We start from the raw sequence: 22,422 nt of genomic DNA on the forward strand, positions 1-22,422 counted from the left end.
ATAATGCCAAGTGGGGATTGGCACAAGACAGCCACACAATCGGCCAATGAGTGGTCGAGTGTCGGGCAAGCATTTGGGGTGTTTGTCCGAGAAAAGCAAGGATCGGCTTGATTCAAGTGGGAACGGTGATCGGAAGTACTAGTGGCTGGAACGGGCGTTGCTCGGCAGCAAATGCGGACAATCGTGGGCTGTAATCGGCATGTGGCCGATAACTTGGGCAAACGAACGTTCGAGGGAAATCGACCACGACTTGACAAGTGTGGGCAATTTGGCATGACTGATTGGCAAGTCAATGAAGGCAGCCCGATGTCCGGGCGTGCTAAAGACCGTGTGGGCAAAGACTGGCAAATAATCGGTAAAGGCAAGCAAAAGTGCGGAAAAGGCAAAGCAGATGGGCTGCCTAGCAACCGGCCGGGCTGTTTGGGCCGTTCGGTGCGCGCGCGTCCGGTTAAGTTGGGCCTCGAAAACCACCCTTGTGGGCGGTTTTGAGGGAAGTTGCGGAGCGGTTAAGGCCTGGAAAAGCATGGAAAACTGCCCCTTATTACTTGTAATAGTTAGCCAAGTGTCAAGCAGGTATGCTGCCAAGTGTCCTTAGGTAGTTTTATGTGAAAACTACCTTTTCCTTGTGTTTATTTGGCTATGAGTGCACAAATCCGACCCATCTAGCATTAGAGAGTTCAGATTGCAATTGTGGGCATTCTGAGTGATGATTTTGTGTGTGCACCTTAGTCGCCTTTGTATTCTTTGTGGGAAATTAATATAAAGGTTGGGCATTGCCCGTAAACGTGCTTGTGTGTTTGTTTTCCGCTGCATACTCTTGTTATCGTTTACGTTGGCTTAAAAGACTTGTGTTTGTGCGTTTTGTGCGAAGAGAATCAAGAGGAAGGCTGATTGATTTGGTGGGCAAATCAGGCTGCACGGGCGAAAATTTCTTGAGTAAAGAAACCCCTGTGACAACAGTCAAGATGAGTCTTCCACTTAAATAGACCGGTTCATACTTAACAAATCGGGTCGACTCTAGTATTGACGTGTCCGGGAGAAAAATAAGACAAGGGCCCAGTTCACTTAAGAATATGTCATTTTGGCCCACAAGCTTAACAAAAAGAAGCTTGTATCAAAAGGCCGAGGCAGTCCACCAAAATGAGAACCAGCTTGTGCGAAGTCAAACTAAAGGTTGTACTGTGTGCTCAGAGCAATATATACAGAGTTCGGAGGAAATCATCAACAACACGCTGGAATAGGTGGAGATCCTAATCACGACAAATAAAAAAAAAAAATTGCATTTTTAGCGTAGTCTGATGACGGAAGAATGACCGGTCGAGTTGGTTCAGCCACATAATACGATACATTATTTAATATGTTATTTAATGAATTGTTTAGTTAGTATTTTATTATTAATTAATTAGCATAGTATAATTAGATTGAATATAGCCTTATGGTTGTTTAGAGTTAGGAGGATTAGGGGATAATTAAGTATTTGATTAGAATAGGTAATTAGTTTTCCTGGTTGGATTAGGATTCTAGGGTTTTATTATGAAGATAAATAATAAAGAAGAATTTTCTTACGTTTAGTAAAAAAATCTGATGATACTCAAGAGAACGCATCACCACACCAAGTTATTGAAGTGGAGTCTTTATCATTCTCACTTGAATCAACTAATTTAATTCAAGGGATAATTAGTTGGAACCCCCTTATTTGGAACTTATATGACTGAGGGTCCATTTTGTTAGTTGATTATAGCTATAGGTCCCTTGACCAATAAATGTAATATAAATTAAATTAAATTATTTTTCTATTGACATTAATACCCTTAATTATTATTTATATTAAGGTAGTTAGTTATGGAAAATATGAATAAAATCCCGCATTTCACTCTCACATTTAACTCATCTCTCTTATCCCTCACGTCTCCCCCTCCCTTTCTTTTCTCTCATTTAACTCTCTCTCTCTCTCTCTCTCTCTCTCTCTCTCTCTCTCTCTCTCTCTCTCTCCCTCTCTCTCTCTCTCTCCTTTTTTTTCTTTTTTTTTTTTCTATTTTATAACAGCAAAAATAAATAGCAAAATTGCAAAATACTTGTGTCAAGTTACAACAACAAATTGCAAAATACAATTAGCAACATACAAACTGCAATTTATAACAGCAAAAATAAATAGCAAAATAAATATAATACGGAATCACCTACCATATGGCAAAAATATTATTTTACAAATGTCTTTTCACAACAACACAATATAGAACTAATGATAATTTGCTCAAACATCAGAGGTTCAAGTTTATTCTTCCTCGAACAATATAAAATATTTTTAAAATATAAAATATGAAATAAAAGATTATATAACAAACCAACAAACTGTTTTTATTTATGAATAAATCAGTACATTAAATACAAAATATTGTTTGATACAAATCAATAGATACAAGCAGTGTTGCAATATAGTCAATGAACAAAGTACAATATATCATAATTGATTATGACTGGGTTGATGTCATAACGGACATAGTCTCAACGTCCGACTGAATTCACAACTTCCAAACGTCATCAGGGATCTTCTAGAAACATGATCGTGTCAGTAGCATCAACCTCTAATGAATCTCTTGTTTGTTTTCTTTTGGCCTATAGTTGTAGCGACAGTAAACTACGAGTTCAACCAAAAAGCTTCCAATTAAAATATGCACAAATTTACATCAATGCATATTACAATATCAAAACGCATTATTGAAACCCTATATAGAAATACAATGTTCGAAGTTGCAACAACGAGATGCAAAAAATACAATTACTCGCAATATGCAGTACATTATTAAATGACAAAATACAAAAGAAAAAAAAGGCACACACACATTAACTTTAATACGAGTTTAGGAAGAGAACCAAAAAATATGTGAAACCTTTCATAGTTATTCCCAAAGAAGGAAAAAAAAACTAATATTAATTTGCAATAACGAGTGTCAAATTAAAATATGCAGAAACAAAAGCGAAAATGAAAACCATTTAAAGGGACAACATCAACAAACTTCAAGTTGCAGACAACAACATAAAAAATATAAACTTCAACAACATCAACAAAATAGTGGCAACAACAACCAAATAATAGTATGCAAATAACTATATCCAAAAGCAAATGTCAACAACAAACTGCAAAGTGCAAATGATACAGTGACAATAAGTTATTTTCAACAAGTATTTTGTTATGATAGATGAAACCATTTATTACGACACCAAACTGCAAATATTTCAGTAAAATGCAACTTACACTATGATAACAACAAAGTCGAAATGAAATATAATATAAAAGCAAAATACGCATCATATAAGCAAAATCCAAAATAAATAGTAAAGTGCAAATTATACAAAAAACAGCAAAATCAAAAGCAAGAAACCAATAACGTGCTGCTGTTTATTTTGCACTTTGCTGTTATGATGCGAAAAAACCGATAACATGTTGCAATCGACATCAAAAAAAATATGTAACAAAAACAGCAAAATCAAAAGCTCGAAACCAATAATTTTCACATAAAAACAGATATGGTAATTGGGGTCGAAAAATTAATATCAACATCTTTCGATCCATTGATCAAAATTTTCATGACAATTCGTGAATACATAGCCATCAAAAACATAAAAAAATAGATATAGAAGAGCAAATCACCTGTTACTTTTCCATCTTTAATCATTGTCTCTCGTTTTTTTTTTTTTTTGAGATTTACATCTACGAGACGTCGATAACAACGATATATTAGAAAGATCAATATCACGATTTTTTCTAGGGTTACAGTATTTGTTTCGCATAAAAAGGGAGAGAATTTGTTTGTTTCTAGGAGAGATTCAACGATCGAGATAATCGCGGCTCTATTTTTGCTAGATGGGTTCACGGGGGAATAAATTTGCTCATAATTGATTTAAGATTAAAAATTTCCTATTTTATTTAAGGGTATATTGGCCATAGTTAATTATAGGAGGTTCTAGCAAAATTTGACTTATGAGTTGGGTTAATACCTATAGAATTTAGTAATGGGGGTCTATGCCCGCATGGGTGTAGCTCAACTGGTTCCGGAGGTGGTAAGTTGGTGCAAGGTCCTAGGATCGAATCCTGGCAGCCGCAGTGTGGGAATTTCAACTCCAAATGAGGGTTGCTTCCTTGTGGACACCAGGTCCGGATCCGCTATCTTAACGGGCCGTTGAGGTACCATAATTTACATCTTCCATCAATCATTGTCGGGCCAAGTGATAGAGGCCCTGGGAGCGAGGGATTCGCCTTTTGGTGTAAAGTAATGGGGGTCTATAGAAAATTACCCCTTCATTCAATTGATATCATCCAAGTCATCTGATTTATTTCAATTGACTATGTCAACTGACTTAAATCAATTTAGGGACTCCACTTGAATCAAAATTTAATATGTACTTTACTCAAAAAAAAAAAAAAAAAATTAATAATATGTACTTTATGATTTTGTACATTTTAGAAATGTACTTTATGATTTTGTACATTTTAGAAATGTACTTTATGATTTTGAACATTTTAATATGTCTAAATTACACATATTAAAATCATGTAATTTTCATGACTTTAGTAAATTACCTCAAATTTTTTTTTTTTTGTAAATTTCCATTGGATGTCTATAAAATCATGTCTGGCTTTAAGTACATTTCTTTTTTCTAATTTTTATGATACTAATTCTACAATCGTACTTAGTTTAACTTTCATACTTTTGTATACACATATTGCAATCAACATGTATAATATATTTATGAAGTATATGTTATCTTAAGTATGTATTTCATATTCTTAATTTGCTACTGTATATTATAAGTAAAATAACATTGTTTTACTTAGACGGTGCAGAATGAGTCGGGTTCTAAAGAAATTAGAACTCATCTTAAACACAAACGCACGGGTAGGGGTGAAAGTCGGATGAATCGGATCAGAATTAGCCTTTTCGGAAAATTTCCAAAAAGTTTCGGAAGTACAAAATCAATTCCAATTCCAATTCTAAAATTTTCGGAATCTAGAAATTCATTCCAATTCCAAAAGGCCTAGAAATTTCGGGATTTCAGAAAAAAAATCGGAAATCACATAAGCTTAAAAATTTCAAAAACTTAGGGAATATTTTCTTAAATGTTCATAATTTTCCAAAAGTAAGAACATCCACATCGATAAAAGTAAAACTAATAATTACTAAATTTCAGTTCAAAAAATAAATAAAAATAAACACAACATAATATCTAATAAAACTTCTAACAACAATTCATTATGTCAAAATCCTAAAACAAAACTTATAGGTGTATTATTTGGTATTTATTATTTATAGGTGTATTTTCGGAAAAAAAAATCGGAAATTTTCGGAATTAATTTTGGAAATCAAATCGGATCGGAAATCGGAAATTCCAAATTTATTTTATATAATTCCAATTCCAATAAAAAAAAATCGGAAAAATTCGAAAATCGGAATTTCGGAAGTCGGAATGAAAAAAGTTGTTCCGAAATCGGAACTTTTCGGATCAGAACCGGGTGAAATTGGAATTTCCGTTCCAACTTGCACACCTACGCACGGGTTTTCTTCCATAATAGATTTTCACGGATTTGGCACCCTCACTCGGGCCCTACTAAACAAAACAGATCAACTTCAAACATGCACGAAGACGCACAAAAGAGTTACATAAATCAGATGGATTTTTTTGTTTACTATTTGTTCAAATTCCAAGATTAATAATACTCCATCATATCTAATTAAGCTTTGTATTTTGACATTCATATATATGATTATATGTTAATAATTCTGCCAGGATAAATACATACAAGTGAGAAAGACAATGTTATGCAAATTAGACGTATGGTTGCTGTTGCAATGTCCTTAACTGCATGATGCTACCCTTCAAGCTCCGCTCTTCTATCTGCTCATGCATAAATAACAACCAAATAAGAGAGAGAGAGAGAGAGAGAGAGAGAGAGAGAGAGAGAGAGAGAGAGAGAGAGAGAGAGAGAGAGAGAGAGAGAGAGAGATTTGGTGACCTCTAATGCAGAAATGTTACTGAAAAGCTCAAAGCATTCTTGTAACAGCAGCTTCTCTTGTGAGACTACCGTTGCTAATTCAGCCACCACTACTACTGTTTTCTCAATCTAAAACGACCAAGACATAAGCAAACAGAAACACACATTCACACATTGCACAAACATGATATATATATATATATATATATATATATATATATATATATATATATATATATATATATATATATATATATATATATATATATATATATATATTAAAGCTTTAACGATAATCAAATTACCGCCGGTGAGAAAGTAGTTATCATCGTGTCGATGGATGCTGCAACATGTGATGCATGTCTCACAACATTGGAAGCTGATTCTTGTTCGACCTGAATTCATGACCATCATGATCACATTCTCAATTTCAACATGTTTTATTTTATCAATTCACAATTTTGATCAAGATATGTTCTAATTATTTGACATTGAAGAGGTTAAATATCATCTTGAATTTAATCATCATTATATGACATTATCTCATCTAGCAACAACTATGCAGTTGTTTTTTCTTATTCGGATATATTCAACACTCATTCATTACAATAATTTAACGATAATCAGATTTTGTCTTTCTTGAGTATTTTGTGTTATCTAACAGTTCATGTAACTTCTGTATTTATTATTTTATAAAATATTTAATATCCCGCTAAATTAATATTTTTTGTCACTCCAAGTGCTAAATTGTATTTGAAAAGATGTTCCTACAAGTATGTGTATGCATATTAGTCAATATCCCGGTTAACATCCTATAGTTCTAAGATTTTACGACTTTACCACTCTTTACGTTTTCAAATCATAATCAAGTCACAATCCTTCAATATTCAGAGTAAAATCATTTAAATCTACCATTTTATTTAAAAGATACATTATTATATATTTTGAGGCTTATATAACATGCGTGACATGCAATTGTATTTAAAAGATATTTAATACTACCAGTTTACGATTACGATTTTACAATCTCTTTGTGATTCTACTTAAATAAAATCCCAACCATATATATATGTAATTTATTATTTATCATATGTATACCTTAGCTCCGTCAACGAGGGGTATTCTGCAAACAACCGAATGCAGATGGTTTTTGGTAGTAGAAATGGCTGATAAATGTCGTTTTTCCATATTTCCCCACATTTCGAGTGCCTTCATCTGTAAATTTTTAATATTAATTCACATAAAATCAATAAAAAAGAATTACAACTTTATGATATAATTAATTATGATTGCTATATATATACTTACTTGAGAGTGAAGAATATAGTTGAGTTTCATTTTGAGCTTCTCCTTTTGTAGCTGCAATTTCTTTTGTAGGACAGATTGCCGAAGTTTAATCAGTCCATCCCACACATACACCAACTTTCTCTGCACAAATAATATAAAATTATACTTATTTTCTTATTACTATACAATACTTGTCAACATTTGTTAACGCTGACACATTGAGACCTCGTTTGGTTGCTAAGAAAATTCATATTAATCAAAATTATATTAGGTGGTGTTTCATATTTGGCTACTCTATTAACTTGGTTTATCGGGAAATTGTCTATCGAATGTCTGGAAGTCTAATCGATCAACAAATTTTGGATTCAAGGAGTTGTAACCATGCTGAAGTTAGAATCGGATGAATTAGTAGTTTCTTCGATTGTTCGAATTCTCAAAAGATAAAAGAAAAAAAATCATCCATTTTTAATCAAACTTAAACTATGCAATGAACGAAATTATGCTGATTTCGGCATTTGGCGGAGCCAACGTAGGGCCGGTGCATTCTCAAGTCTCTATTATAATAAAAAAAATTGTACAATAGCATTAAGGGCCCCCTAATAATTTTTTTAATGCGTTACGCCCCTGCGAACTTAAAATCCTGGCTTAGTTAGTGATTTCTGATGGTTTTAGCTTGTCTCTTTAAAAATTAAATTGCAGTTGTAAAATCTTAGCTTATTTAATCATTAGGAAATCCTAAGTATACGAATTTTCTTTACTACAAGTGTATACAAAAAAAAATGGAAGAGTACAATATAATTCAAACCTCACATGCTTCTTAAGTGAAATTTTGTTTTCCATCTTTTGAAAACAAATTTTTATATATATATCATCATGTTTTTTTTATCATTGATCTCTTCCAGTCCAATGTGTTGCATTCTCAATTGACTTTTTTCATTGGTCACGAATGACTTGAATATTTAGCGGAAATACGTGAACAAGATTAACAAGAAAAAAATTAAAAAGTATGTATCTTCTTCTTATTTTAATCTTGCTAAATCTTGTTGAATTACAAGTACAAACTTCACACCTATTTATACTAGCCTACCCATATACTCAGGTATTCAGGTAAATGTATCGATCGCATTAAATAATATTCATCACGAATCCTAGATAAACATATGTATCGAATGATTATGTACGTGCTCATGTATCTTATCATACATTATACATGTACGTGGGATCCACTTCAAGAAAGTGCTTTAATGTTAATATTTCAAGAGAATCTTAGCTATATTTATTTAACATATTGAACATGTGAAAACAATTAATTAGGTCATAAAAAACAATAAAAAAAACAAGAAGTTAATATATATATAATATATATATATATAGACAAACATACCTCAGCCTGTTGAATGACATTCCCATTGACAAGTTGAGCTCTGGCATTAGCGTACCTCCATTGCATCAAACTGTTATGCAACAACCTTAATTCATGAACCTTCTCAACCGACCCCGGCCCCATCGGTGACGTTGCGACGGCATTATTATTATTATTCAAAGAAGAAGAAGATTTCTTCCCTTTCAACAAATCAAAAATCCCCATACTTAGAATATTTCCCACTCCTTTTCTTCCCTTTGAAGGACTCGTCGGAGGCTTCGAATTCGTCGGCGAAAAATCCAAACTCCCATTATTATTAGTAGTACCCTTCATCGCACTCTTCAACGAGAAAATCTTCGGAGAATTATTATTATTACTACTATTACTATTACTATTACTATTATCAGCGCTCCATCTTCGTGACCTGGACGATGATAGATCGTGCATGAATTTCGAAGGAACTTCGATGCCGTGTTTTCTCGAACTGACGGTGGGAGCCATGTAGGACGCCGCGGGGGTGTCGAAAATGGTGGTGCCGCCGCCGGCGGATAAAGCATCACTGTATTCGGATTCGGAATCGGATAAAAACCCTCGGGCGGATGATTTCCTTCTGATCGCCGTCTCGTCTACGGAAAATCTTCCTGGAACGACATGATCGATATTAATATCGTTCTGATCGTTGATGGAAGATTTGGAGGAGGATTTCGCGGGAAATTTGAACTTCCCTGTTGACGTGGCAGTATATCTCATGGATCCTCCTCCGAAAACGGCGGGTTTGTGATTTTCTTTCTGGATCTTTTTGTCGTCGTCATCCTCAAATCTGCTGAATTCTGTGCAGCTTCTTTGTCGGCCGAGGGAGGACAGTGCTACTGGGTTTGGTTTTTGTTTGGTTTTGCGTTGTTGTTGAACGAGGTTGTCTGTGAGCCTGTCGTTTCGTCCGAGGTGGTCGGCGGGCTTTGAAGAGGGCCAGAGCCCGCGTAAAAAGCCCGAAGAGTGGTCGAAGCTTTTGTGCTTTCTTGATTCGGTGGAAGATCTTGCTGCTGCTGGTTTATGATTAATTGGCTTTAATGGCGAAAGGCTGCTTGGAGATGACGAGTTATTATTATTGGAGGTTGGTGAGAGGAATCTCGAACTCACTTCTCGAGATTTGGGCTTCTTCCCGGGCTTCGGCGATTGATCGGCGGCTGCTCCGCCGTGGCTCTGCATCGGAAACCACCCGCAGAGAAAAACACACACACACACGCACGCACTGAAGGGTGAAAGAAATTGAAAGAAAATGAGAGTGAGGATGTAAAACAAATGTTGCTTGAAAAAAGGCGGCAAGATAGATACCGAAGCCGGCGATTCCGTGGATTTCTGGTTTTTATTGTGAAATGACGTAATTGCCCTCGTGTTGGAATGGGAGTTTGGTGGTTTTGAGGGGTGGTTTGGGACTTTAGTTGGTTGGTTTTGACTGAGTTTTGAGTAGTGGGATAGTGGAGACAATGATAGAATTGTGACAAAATGAAACTTATGCTCTTTTTTTTTAAATTATAATTTATGTTTTAATTTCTATTAAAAAAATGATTTTATTTTTTTGGAAAAGGAGTGTTGTTTGAGGATTGTGTTGTTTAGCTTAGCCGGCATATTGAGTGGGTTTTAATTTGGGGGGTTAAATAGCTATTTGCCACGAGTCAGTCTCGATTTGTTTGGGATTTGCTTTTTATTTCTAGATATTGACAAAATAATTTGAGCTATGATTTTCATTTTTTTTTTTTTTTTGGGAAACAAAGATATTTCATTATGCTATGAAAGCCATTTTTTAGGGAGACAAAAGCAATCGAACGTGTTATGGTTCGTGGAGTTCGTCAAAGTATGAGCAAGGCCAATACATTATCTCTTAACAAATGAGAAAACACAAAAATTAAAATATCAAAGTAGAAGAAGACAACTTTTAATATAAGCGCCAAATGGAAGAAAGGATGGATCTCTTTCCTGCAGTGAATCAATGACATGTTTGCAATCGCCTTCTACAATCAACGACTTCCGACCTTCGGCCTTCCATGAACTCTCTCAACGCTTCACCAAATGCACTGATCTCCTGTCCAGATTTGCACTACCATAGCTATCATAAAATAGTCTCTTTTTTTTTTTTTTTTCAGTGGAGACCAAACATCAAAATTAACCTTAATCTGTCCTCCATTAGGCGGAGTCCATCAGCTTTGGAAAAACTTGTATTTATAAAAAAAATGGGGGTCAAAACATATACATTTACAAACAATAATGAAATTACCTAATGTATCTGCCGGCTTTGACACTCAATTCAAATATTTTGGTACAATACAACAAGCTTATAAGGTTCGTCGTATTAACAAACGATATACATAAAAACTATGACAACCATATAATATTTATAATTAAGGGCATTGCATCATGTATTCCCTTTTTATTTTATTTTTACTTTGTAAAATTAAATTTTGTCATACAACATTTTGAATAGGTAAAGATAATAGCCTTTGAATTAACATGATGTTAAACAGGCATACTAGTGATTGTGATCACACTACAATTAAAATTGAATAATGCACTTTTGATCCGAATCATTGTCTTGCTAATTTATCTCACTTCAATAAATAAATAAAAAACACTTGTGAGAGATTATGTGGGTTCTAGGCATTAAAGATTCTTAACTTAGCTTATCAATTATTCTGTAAATTTCGTCAAACCTAATTGTAATTTCAATAAAAACCAATTGTTTGTACATGTATAATTACTTTGTGACTTTTAAGAGTAGAAATTTTGTATATGCTTTGACTTGATTAGAATACACATTTCATATGGCATACATTGACAAGGACTTCTTGATGAAATCTTATTTAGTTCGAAAAAAATCAATTTTTTTTAAGGACAAAACTTATTTCAATTCCAATCACAATTTTTTTGAAATCTAGAAGTTTATTCAAATTCCAAAAGTTTTGGATATTTCAGAATTTCGGAAATTATATGAGTATTAACAATTTTTAAAAAGCTTGAAAACTTTCATAAATTTAAAAATGATAGCAAGCACCACGTGCGTTGCATGTGATTACGTATGATTTTACTTAATATATAACTTATGACTACTTAATAAAAGTTACATACTATATTTTACAAAAAATATATTTTTAAATAAAATTAAATAACTACAAAACTTCATGTTCTACTTATGTATCAAAACCTATGATGAAATAAAATTATTCTAAAAGTGAAATCAATAAGAATATAAAACCACAAGAAAACAACTAATTAAAATAAATTGTTATATATTAATTCATGCATGGAAAATTCTCACATTAAAATTTCTGTTATTTCATTGTGATAGTTGATAATTTTTATTATCTTGAATTTTTCTGCATGATTACTGTTTGAAACAATCAAGTCCTTTTTCGTGTTACTCATATGTTATGATCACTTTGGTCAAATTTACAACACATTTCCTTAAAGAAAGTGTGAATTTACTACATTATGACACTGATATTTGGTGTAGTTACAGCCAGACTGCATCTAATTTAAAAAAATATGCATCCTCCATTTCGTCTAATTATACGTATACACCCTTATATTTACACGTCTATTACTTCACTTTTTTCTTTATTTTCATAATTTTTTTAAATAAATTGATATTTGAGTTACAATATACTATTTATAAAATTTACTTAAGTAAAAAAAACAATAAGACTAATTAATAAGTACCCCATCTATCCCATATTGTTGTCTTTGTGTTTTTTTCCCCCCAAATTATTTATCATTTTAGAATTCCAATAACGCATTAATGCATTTTTATCAAATGTGCCCCTTATCACTCTTAATTAAAGGGTGTTTGGCTAAACTTATAAAATGTTAAAAATGGTTTATAAGATGTTTAAGAGCTTATAAGCTCTTCCAAAGTGTTTGGTATTTTGTTTTTAAAAGATCTTATGTTTTTTTTTTAAATAAGCTGTTGGAGAGCAAATAAGATATTTTTTTAATCAGTATCCCTACCCCACTTTTTTGTTTAAGAACTTATAATGAATAAAAATGACAAATAAACTCATTATCGAAACACTTCAAAAATTAATTCTAAAAATATGAAGTAACAGTTTATCAACTCTTAAAAATAAAAGAAGTAACATTTGGGTGGAATATTAGCTAAGGGAGTTTTCTTTAATTATTTTTGGAAGGTGTGTTTCCTTAACTCATTTCCCTAGATGAGGAGGTTCTTGCTAATTATCCCATAAATATATAAGAAAGTTATACTTTATTTTGTTTTACATAAATTTAAACATATATGATTATGAATTCAATTTAAGAGGTATATTTGATTCTACTGATATAAATTGGGCTTAATTCCACTTTGCACCCTTAAAATATACCATTTTGGCAATTTGCACCCTTGAAAAACAATAATAGCACTTTGCACCCTCAAAACACAATAAATCATTCACAATGCACCCTCAATTGAATAATAAAGGCAATTTTATTTTTCATTAGTGTTTTTCTTTTCGGGGTACAAAATTAAAAAAAAAATTGTTATTTTCTTGAACCTCAAAAAAACCTAATTTCAAGCGAACAAAGTGCGAAAAAATAGAAATTACACCAGATTATTTAAAAAAACTACATTATCTTACAAAAGAAAAATAAAACATAAGCTTTTATCACTAAATTATTCGATTGTGGATCTTTTATGTAACTGCTTGAAAATATTCAGTGAAAATATTTGGAAGAAAATATTAGGTGAAAATATTTGATAACCGAATAGCTGAATGATTTTTTTTCGTAAAATATTTTATTTTGATAAAAAAAATGTAATTTTTAAATATGTTGATGGAATGTATTTTCATTTTTGAACTTTATAGTTTCAAAATGATTGATGAGCTTCCTAAAAAAATATCACTAAAAATATTAAATTTATATTTTTTAGCTTTAAAAATTTATTTGGGGTGCATTATGCATGATTTATTGTATTTCAAGGGTGCAAAGTGTTATTAATTTATTTCGAGGGTGCAAAGTGCCAAAATGATATATTGCAAGGGTGCAAAGTGGAATTAAGCCTATAAATTGCAGTCATATTTGATTGTTTTAATAGTTTAGAAGATATTTAATGCAAGTTCTCAAATACAAAGTATGTTTAACCGTAAACTATATCCACAATACATGTTATTATCTTGAACATAAAAAGATCTTCATTTAATTACTGCATCAAAATAAGGGAGGCATTACAAGCTTTATAGGGGTTTATACTATTCAGTCTATTTCTACCATTAATATACACACAAACACAAACACACACCCACACCCACATCGGTGTGTGCAAATCAACAGTAACAGTCCGCCCAATATAACCACAGGTTGTAGCATAGAAATAACCCATATACATCGATCAAAAGTACAGAAGCGATCCTTAAACAAAAGTTCTTACAAAAACGTAGGGATAGTGTCAAAAGTACACAATAGAGATGTTATTATCCGAAAGCATATAAGTTTTTCGGTAACAAACACTATTATTGCATTCTCTATTGTTCTGCATCGATAATTATCGATCAAAGTTTCGAATTCCAACTCAAATGTACCGAAAAGGACAACAATTCTATAGCCTATGTATATAAGAACAACTCCAGAAATAATAGACAATTGAATCATTCAGTGCAAGTTGTAACAAATAGAAACCCTTTCTTTTTTTTCTATACAACAATTTGAAGGGTAAATATTATCTTCCAACATCAAACAACAATTTATGGGTAACAAAATCTACATGCCCTTTAGTCACAGTTTTCACCTCTTCCATCATCATCCAATGATATTTTCAAGATAGGCAGAAAAAGAAAATAACTGCCAAAAAAATTGATTTTGCGTTTCGAAAACTAATCCTTGACAAGCCATCTCCGCCCATGAATCTGATAACCACCAAAGATCTGATCGCTGCTACTTTCACCGCCACTTTCAGCACTCGTGTAACCAGATTTACGCCTACGGTGCTTCTTTCTCCTCGAATTAGCACTGTCGCTAAAGCTCCCGTTTAAGAGTGGGTCGTCTATTCCTCTTATCAATTTACGTGTCGGTGAAGATGTGGTGGCTATGCAACTGTCGTCTTTCGTTCTTCTTCCCTTTTCGTGCCTTTTTATGTTCTGAGATATCTTATGCTTGAACTTTGTTATCCCTTTCTCTACTGGCTCCACCGCTTGTGTCACCGTAAACTTCACATCATTCACAATCTGCATACATAGCCAAGCACATTTCCATAATATAAGATTTGCAAATATCTTCCACGGATTTGATAAATTTTGTAATATATTATCGAACTTACATATTCGCCACCACCGATAAAAATATCTCGAACACTTTCACGGATGGTGGTCCCACTCCTAGGTTTGTAGTCGGGCTGTGGAAGGCGGAGCTTAGTGGGGCGTTCACTGTCTCTAACCTCGTCAGGGTCTAAAGGACAATCAACGGAAGCATAATCACCAAGAACTGCAACGCTTCCAGAAAATTGATCTCCCATTAACTCGTACGGCTTTGCAGGGAAAACATAGAGGTGAACCACTGAAGCAATGCCCATCTGTCCTGGATTAACACATATACATACCTTTTAAACTTATAGACAACATTTTACAAGCAAATTTTAAGCCATGACGGTCACGAACGGGGAACAGATTTCGTAAGTGAAAGAAAAGCATTGTAAAGTACAATTTCCCGAATCCACATAAAATCAAATGAACCCATAATTTACTCGTTTGATCCCGAGTGCCTAATCAAACTACCGCCCTTACTTGCAGAGTTAAAATGTAGAAATGAATGCTTTCTCTATCCACATACCCGACGTGAGTTCAGGTATTGAGATGTTGGGGAATACTTTGCTAAACAATACTCTCTTGAGTTAGGAACAACAAATAAAAGGAAGGCAATTCTATCAGATTGCAGGTTTTCGTACAACTACTATGTACTCATCACTTTAGATGTAAATGCAACCAAAGCAAAGACCGAGACAGCAAAACAAAACAAAACAAAGAAGAAGTGCCTTTCTAGGATTTTCAGAATCGATCTCCACTAGGTTGTTCATAAGTTCTTGGCATCAAAAGAGAATTTAGATTTCACCAAAAGCTCTATCACTACTTTCTAAGGCTTGGAAGAAAAAAAAATAAGAAAAAGGAAAACTGGAACAAGAACCCTGCTGCTAAGAATGGCTTCAATTGTTCCATGAAGGAAAAATAGTAAAAGTTTCCGACCATTTTGATACTGTAAGGATATAAGTGACTAGACATCTGATGGACACAGAACGATGTGTATTTCTTACTAAAGAACAAGGCTTCATTTATACGTATCGATCTATTCATTGTCAATACTACATCCTTTTTGAGAAAGGATGGTAGTGCGTAGTGACTCTGAAATGCTTCTCTAGATTGAATCAGCATTATTTTATGATTTCATCCACAATCTTAATTCCATCAAATAGCAAATTATTTGCCAAAGTCGACCTCCCAGCCATAGCAAGAATACATTGTCTCCTAGCAAGCAATGCGGATTCTAGAAATATAAGTGGAATGGAAGTGTAAACCAGGTCTGAAGAATCTGGTTATGTTAGATCTAAATGGCAACTGGAATTTTCCCACTGAGTTGTATGCTGAATTGCAATTTACCCCACAAGAAAAAGAAATTACACGTTTTTCCCTAAACTCAATTAGTTGTTGAACCATGCCCCAAATTTGCCATTTTTGTCTACTTTCTGGCCAGAAACCTGGATACGTGCGTGACGCATGATTTTTTTAGGGGTAACAGTGTCTTTTAGATGGTAAGTTCAGGGAAAAAGGTGCAAAAACGGCCATAGTTTCTGTTTTGCAGTACTCTGGAAAGAATAGGGTTGGTACACTTCAATACAACCTAAATAGTCAACTACAACCAATGTAAACGCATTTTCCATATCCAAGAGGAAAAAAAAACCTCAAGAAAGGCAGGTAGCAAGCAGAAAATTGTTTCTAACGAACATTCAACTCCTCCTCAACTCTCCTCCAAGAAAAAGAAGTAACTCGCTGCACTAGAGCTAGAATAACTATATAAAAACTTGACTGTCCTCTTCAAATCAAAAATAATATATAATTAACAACCACAGAAATGACTATAATTTGATTGCAAATGACTACTACGTTATTTTTCAAGCTTAAACAGACTATAATTCTGATTGTCCAAGCAAAACAATGTACAATGGCGAAGAAATATTGCCCCATACCTCCAGCCCAAGTTCAAACTAATTTCCATTAGGCATGATTCATGAACTAACATCACCGCCATTGCCAATCAAATGCAATAAATTTATTGGTAGTGCTTGAAAGGCTGTGGATCTATTTATAAGTCCAAACCCAGTATATTGATTTCTAAAGGGCCATACAGTGTCTGCCTGTATAGCATCGGCAATACACAACATATTAATGTTTGATAAGAGCTCCCATTATATGAAAAAAGGCATGAGATAAATCTTATTGGCTAGTTATTTTGAGGCCCCAACTCTTGATTAAAAGGGATACCAAAAGCCTCTGCCTTTCCATCCCTTGGATAGATTTCGAGGTAGGGCAATACTATTGGTTCATGCAATGAAGGGAGTTCTTATATGTAAAAATGGTACTCCGAATGTGGCATGAACATGAAGAAATAATCTCAAGTTAATTTAGAAAGAAACACATAAGACCAACAAAAAACACCTATAGTCAGAAATTTAATTTGCAATTTCCACATCTTTTGAGTTATTGTGTTTGATCGGTAGCTCAAGATTAGTTCCAATAATTTCCGAAAAAGAAGCAGGCAGACATTAACAAAATATGCATATTACAACTTACAGTCTCCACATCCAATAAACTCCGAAAATTTAAGAAAATGGAAATCTTAGCCTTTTGGATGTTATCTGATAGCTCATCCAGGTTTATTCGGAGGCAATTAAAATGTAAAACTGTGTGGTCTTCACTTGCCAGTATGTTAAATAATAAATCATGCAAGTTCCAATATGCTTCCTAATTTTTCCAGCGTATAGCAGTGAACAGACACCAAGTATTGTGAAAAGTGGATGGGACCAGTCACCAGAATAATTTAGCTCTAGCTGAACAGCCGTCAAATCCAGTCTCAGTAACTCTCTGAATGCTCTATATCTTTGATTTAAATCATACTTATTAAATTTTCCCACTTACTTTTCTGCGACTTTAACTATAGTTGACCGCTGTTCAATAAGTCAGAACTATGTTTCAATTATGGTCGATAATTTGATCTTTCAAGTAGCCTGTCCTCAAATAAATTATTCTTTGCTGTAACTAATGAAAGAAACCAATATCAATTAATCTAGATTATGTCCAAAGCATGACCCTAACTGGCAGAAATAGTCACATGATTTCGTGAAGCCAACAACATAACCTTAGGTTTTACAGCAAATACAAAGTCGTAGCAAACAATATCGAATGAAAGCAGTGGCAAGAAAAAAAACTGTATATATACAACTTAAAACAATTACCTCGATGCAAATAATGAAGTCCTGAACACTTGACTTAAACTGCAGTGACTGAGCTATTGGACTTTTAAATAAACCAATAGCATATAGTAGAGCTATAGCAACACCTTGCCACCAAGTTAAGAACACAATCGACTTGAACGTCAGAAACTTGTACAGTGGTTTGATGTGTGCTAATTCATCTTTTGTTATCGTGTAAAAATGAACTAAGCAATACAAAGCCCACGACTGACTGAAATTTAAAATCACAGCCAGGTACGGATACCTACAAAAAAACAAATGACACTGTTAAAGCTGTCAAGTTTCTCTTTATTCATTTAATTTAAGCTTGTCAAAAACGTTGTAACAGATTTATCTTCCATCACTAAAAGGGACAAAAATGGGAGCACATATTCCAATTTGAAGTCACGTCACAATATACATCAAAAGCTTCAACAATGATGGCTGAAAATAAAAAAGTTCTAATATCTACTCTATCTAAAATATCCATAGGACGTAACTTACCCACAGTTCCATTTGAAGTCTCCTTCACAGTATACACCAAAACCTTCAAGAATTACAGCTGAAACGGCAGTAAATAGTTTTATAATCATCTGCCATTGAAATTCACCAAGTTAATCAGTCATGGGCATGATAAAAGAAAAGGGAGGGTTTTGACAAACGAACACACTGAAATATTTCCTGGAAACATGATGACTTACATACTGAACAATTCCAAACTTGATGACCTGATAAACCCATTGACCAAGTTTCCAAGGCTTCAAAAACAATTTCAGTGGAAAAGGATGGTTTACGATTCCCCTTTCATGGCCATGATCTAGCAGCGGTGTCTTTGAACTCGCACGTCCTTCCCTCTTCATGAATCCAATTGCCCTCTCTTCTCCACCTAAATAAATAACCATCGGAAAATGCAATGAGGGTTAGTCAATTTAGGGTAGCACGAAATTCCTCAACAGGGCGTATAAAAGAAGAAACAAGAACTTAAACACATAAAAATAATCCAATAGGGATAATCAGAAGGATTAATTTTGATAAGTTAAGTTTGATTACCCATACCTAAACAAGCAATTAGGTACCTCCCAAAGCAGTACATGGCAAAGGACTCATAGCAATCACGAAGAATCCCGATATCAACGCTAATTGCAGGGTTTACCAACGATACAAACTGCACCCAAATACTATCAATTAAAACACATGAAAATATGCCATTGCCAGAAAGAAACTATCTCATTCAAATTATACTAAAAAAAAAGTCTCTTTCTCATCAATCACCAATTCACAACCATTAAACAGAAAAATAGAAGCTTACTGATTCAATAGAATAGCAAGGCACCATCAATATTACTCCAATCAGAAACTTTTGCTCCTGAAATCATAAAATAAACAACAGATATGAAAAACCCAACCCCAACAAAAAATTAAAATTAAAAAAAATTAAAAAAAATGATAGGGAAAGGGGGAGAAATGATGACCTCGGGGTTCTGGTACATGGATAAATGCTCGAAGAGGAGGTAAACGGAGAGGGTGAGAGTGACGACGACGGAAACTCCGGCGATCAGAACAGCCCATATGGGTGTTGAATACTCGCCGCCGCTGCTCACCCAATTCAAATAATTATTAAAAAATCCTGAATATATGATATTCTTCAGCATCAATTCTTCTCAGCTTTAATTCCAATTTCCTTTTTTTCTTTTAATATTTTATTAAATTGTGGATCAGCAGCAGCTCATATGATTCGCTTTCGTATATCTGTATTCGTTGTTGGAGAGAAGGGGGTGGGTTGAATTGAATTGGAGAGAGCGTACGACTGAATGATTGGTCAGATCAATTGAGGGACAAAATTATGTGTATTTTCCAATTTTTTGAATTTTTTAAATAAATTAAATTAATAATAGAGTTTTGTGCAAAAAGTACCCCTGTGTTATCTTGAAATAGCAAAAACCCCCCTGTGATAAATAAATTAGCAAAAACCCCCCTTGTGAAATTTTATAAATAACACACATGACCCATTACCTATTATCCAGGAAATCTTCATACCTTGTCCCTCAGTATATACAGGAAATCTCTCATCACAATTATCGAGGTTCTCAATATCATCTTCATCTGCTTCACTATACCACCCTGATGGAGATGGATCGATTCTACACTTCTGGATTGTTGGTGTAGGCCTCTTAGCTTTTCTCAACATAGCCTTCAGTTTGTTGACTTGGTCTTTCTTGGTAATATTTTTTTCCAAAAATATATCATCATCCGAAGAGCCTTCAATGTCTTCCAATTCTTCAGAAGGAGCATCTGAGTCAATGTCCACATCATCCTCATAATCATGTTGGATGTAGTCCTCATCTGTTGAATCATCAAATTCAGAAGAACTTTGACGAACTTCATTTGTTAAAGGTTGCTCAGGCTCTTCACTTGTTGGAGGTCTATATGTTGTTAGAGGCTCTGCTGTTCTTGGAGCATTATCATCTACTGAGTGTTGTTCTGTTGTGAAAGGCTCATTTGTTGATGGTGGTCTACACATGTGATTCATCCTGTATAAATAAACAAGAAAAATATAATTAAAAATGAACCACATTTATAGTTTAAAGTGAACAATATTATTAAAATATATACTTTATAAAGTAAATAATTTAACATTCAAAGCACTGTACTCAACACAGCACAATAAACAATTGTCCTTAGTACAATATATTAAATCCCTAAGTTCTGATATACCCCACATATAATTCTTTTGTAGCAGGAATGAGTGAAAAGAGCAATACACAACAAGAATCCAAGATGGATAATTAATAACAAACATTAAAAGCTACAGACAAAAAACCCTATAATTTGCTATCCCACAAAATGTTAGAAATATGAAAAAATTAACCCCACCTAATATTTCACGAAGTCAAAACCCCACCTAAAGTCCAAAGAGGTCAAAAAAAGTTACAATTTTTATTTTCATAAATGTCCAAAAGCAGGACCACAACTCAAAATTCCCATACTCAATTCGTGTGCGTGGGTATATACATACAGGCGTGTAGGTATATATATACACACACACACATATAGCTGTTAATGGCTTTCGATAAAATGTAAAAATAAAGTGCAACTCACCTAAGGAAAAGAAGATGTAAACGGCTTTGCTTTTGTGATAAATCACATTAACGATTTCAACTTTTTTTGAGAATCGAGTGAGGAAAGATGTATTCTGTAGGAATTTTTGGGGGTTTTGGTGAGATTATTTAGGGTTTTCAGGAATACATACGCTTCTTATTCTTCTTTTTTTTTCTTTGTGAAACAGAGAGAATTAAACCCGTTAAACTGATAATTACCCTGCTTTTTACTCAGGGCATTTTAGTCTTTGCATGTTGGGTCAAAGCATAAATAGGTAATGGGTCATGTGTGTTATTTATAAAATTTCACAAGGGGGGTTTTTGCTAATTTATTTATCGCAGGGGGGTTTTTGCTATTTCAAGATAACACAGGGGTACTTTTTGCACAAAACTCTTAATAATACATTCATTTTATTTTGACTGTGGTGTGATAACGAGCAATAAATATCTTTTTTTTCTTTGCCGCATTTTGATAAAAAAACCCTCGTTCAATTTTGACTTCTTGATAAATCCAAATTTTAATTCGATTTTTCATATAAACCCAACTGATATAAACTACCCAAAATGCCCTAACTAAACTTATTAGGTGCATATTACCTCCATTTAATGTCCTTTTGCATTTCTTTATTTTTTATTTTTATTTTAATTTTGTTTGATTTTTATTTTCTATTTTTATTTTATATTAGTTTTTTCTTATTTATATTTTTCATTTTCTCATTTTAATTTTTTTTAAATGGTTTTATTCTATTTTCTGTTTTTTTTTGAATTTCAATTTTTTTAGTTTCATTTTTTGAAATGGTTTTTTTCGATATTTTTTTCCAATTTTTTTGGAAAAAAGGTTTTATTTAATTTTTTGTTTTTTTATTTTGATTAAAAAAATTCTTTTGTTTTTTTCAATGTTTTTTTAATATTTTTTTAAGGGTAAATTACAAACACCCCCCTGAGGTATGACCAAATTACAAAAACACCCCTCTTGTTTGGATAATTACAACCACCCCCCTCAACTCATCAAATTTAGTGGAATCTTCGAGATTATATGGAATATTATCACTTTTGTACCCGTTTTATCCCATTCAAACTCTACATTATGAAGCAAGATGACCATAATATGTGAATTTTAGCTTGTATATATCAGTTTGTGGTGCATCGAAAACTGTATTTTTTACACAAAGAGTACAAACTAGAGCACATTTCACGGAAT

General features: G+C 33.4%; 2 protein-coding genes across 2 annotated transcripts; both read right to left on the reverse strand.

The window, feature by feature from the left end:
• Positions 1-5,656: 5,656 nt before the first annotated feature.
• Positions 5,657-9,942, reverse strand: LOC105970532 (QWRF motif-containing protein 3). The gene is made up of 6 exons (XM_088821133.1): positions 8,664-9,942; positions 7,301-7,420; positions 7,091-7,207; positions 6,298-6,387; positions 6,014-6,121; positions 5,657-5,895 (listed from the first exon to the last, which is right to left on the reverse strand). Exons 1-6 carry the CDS (start codon positions 9,846-9,848, stop codon positions 5,827-5,829), a joined length of 1,689 nt encoding a protein of 562 aa, XP_088677259.1. The 5' UTR covers positions 9,849-9,942; the 3' UTR covers positions 5,657-5,826.
• A 4,264-nt stretch (positions 9,943-14,206) lies between these two features.
• On the reverse strand, positions 14,207-20,017 carry LAZ1 (organic solute transporter ostalpha protein (DUF300)). Its single transcript, XM_012995433.2, has 8 exons — positions 19,596-20,017; positions 19,433-19,489; positions 19,180-19,288; positions 18,825-19,009; positions 18,628-18,716; positions 18,127-18,388; positions 14,944-15,195; positions 14,207-14,851 (listed from the first exon to the last, which is right to left on the reverse strand). The coding sequence occupies exons 1-8, from the start codon at positions 19,773-19,775 to the stop codon at positions 14,501-14,503; spliced, it is 1,485 nt and encodes a 494-aa protein (XP_012850887.2). The 5' UTR covers positions 19,776-20,017; the 3' UTR covers positions 14,207-14,500.
• Positions 20,018-22,422: the final 2,405 nt, after the last annotated feature.

The sequence above is a fragment of the Erythranthe guttata genome, chromosome 8 (genome assembly GCF_056151865.1).
Source record: "Erythranthe guttata isolate IM_541 chromosome 8, IM_541, whole genome shotgun sequence".
Classification (NCBI taxonomy): domain Eukaryota; kingdom Viridiplantae; phylum Streptophyta; class Magnoliopsida; order Lamiales; family Phrymaceae; genus Erythranthe; species Erythranthe guttata.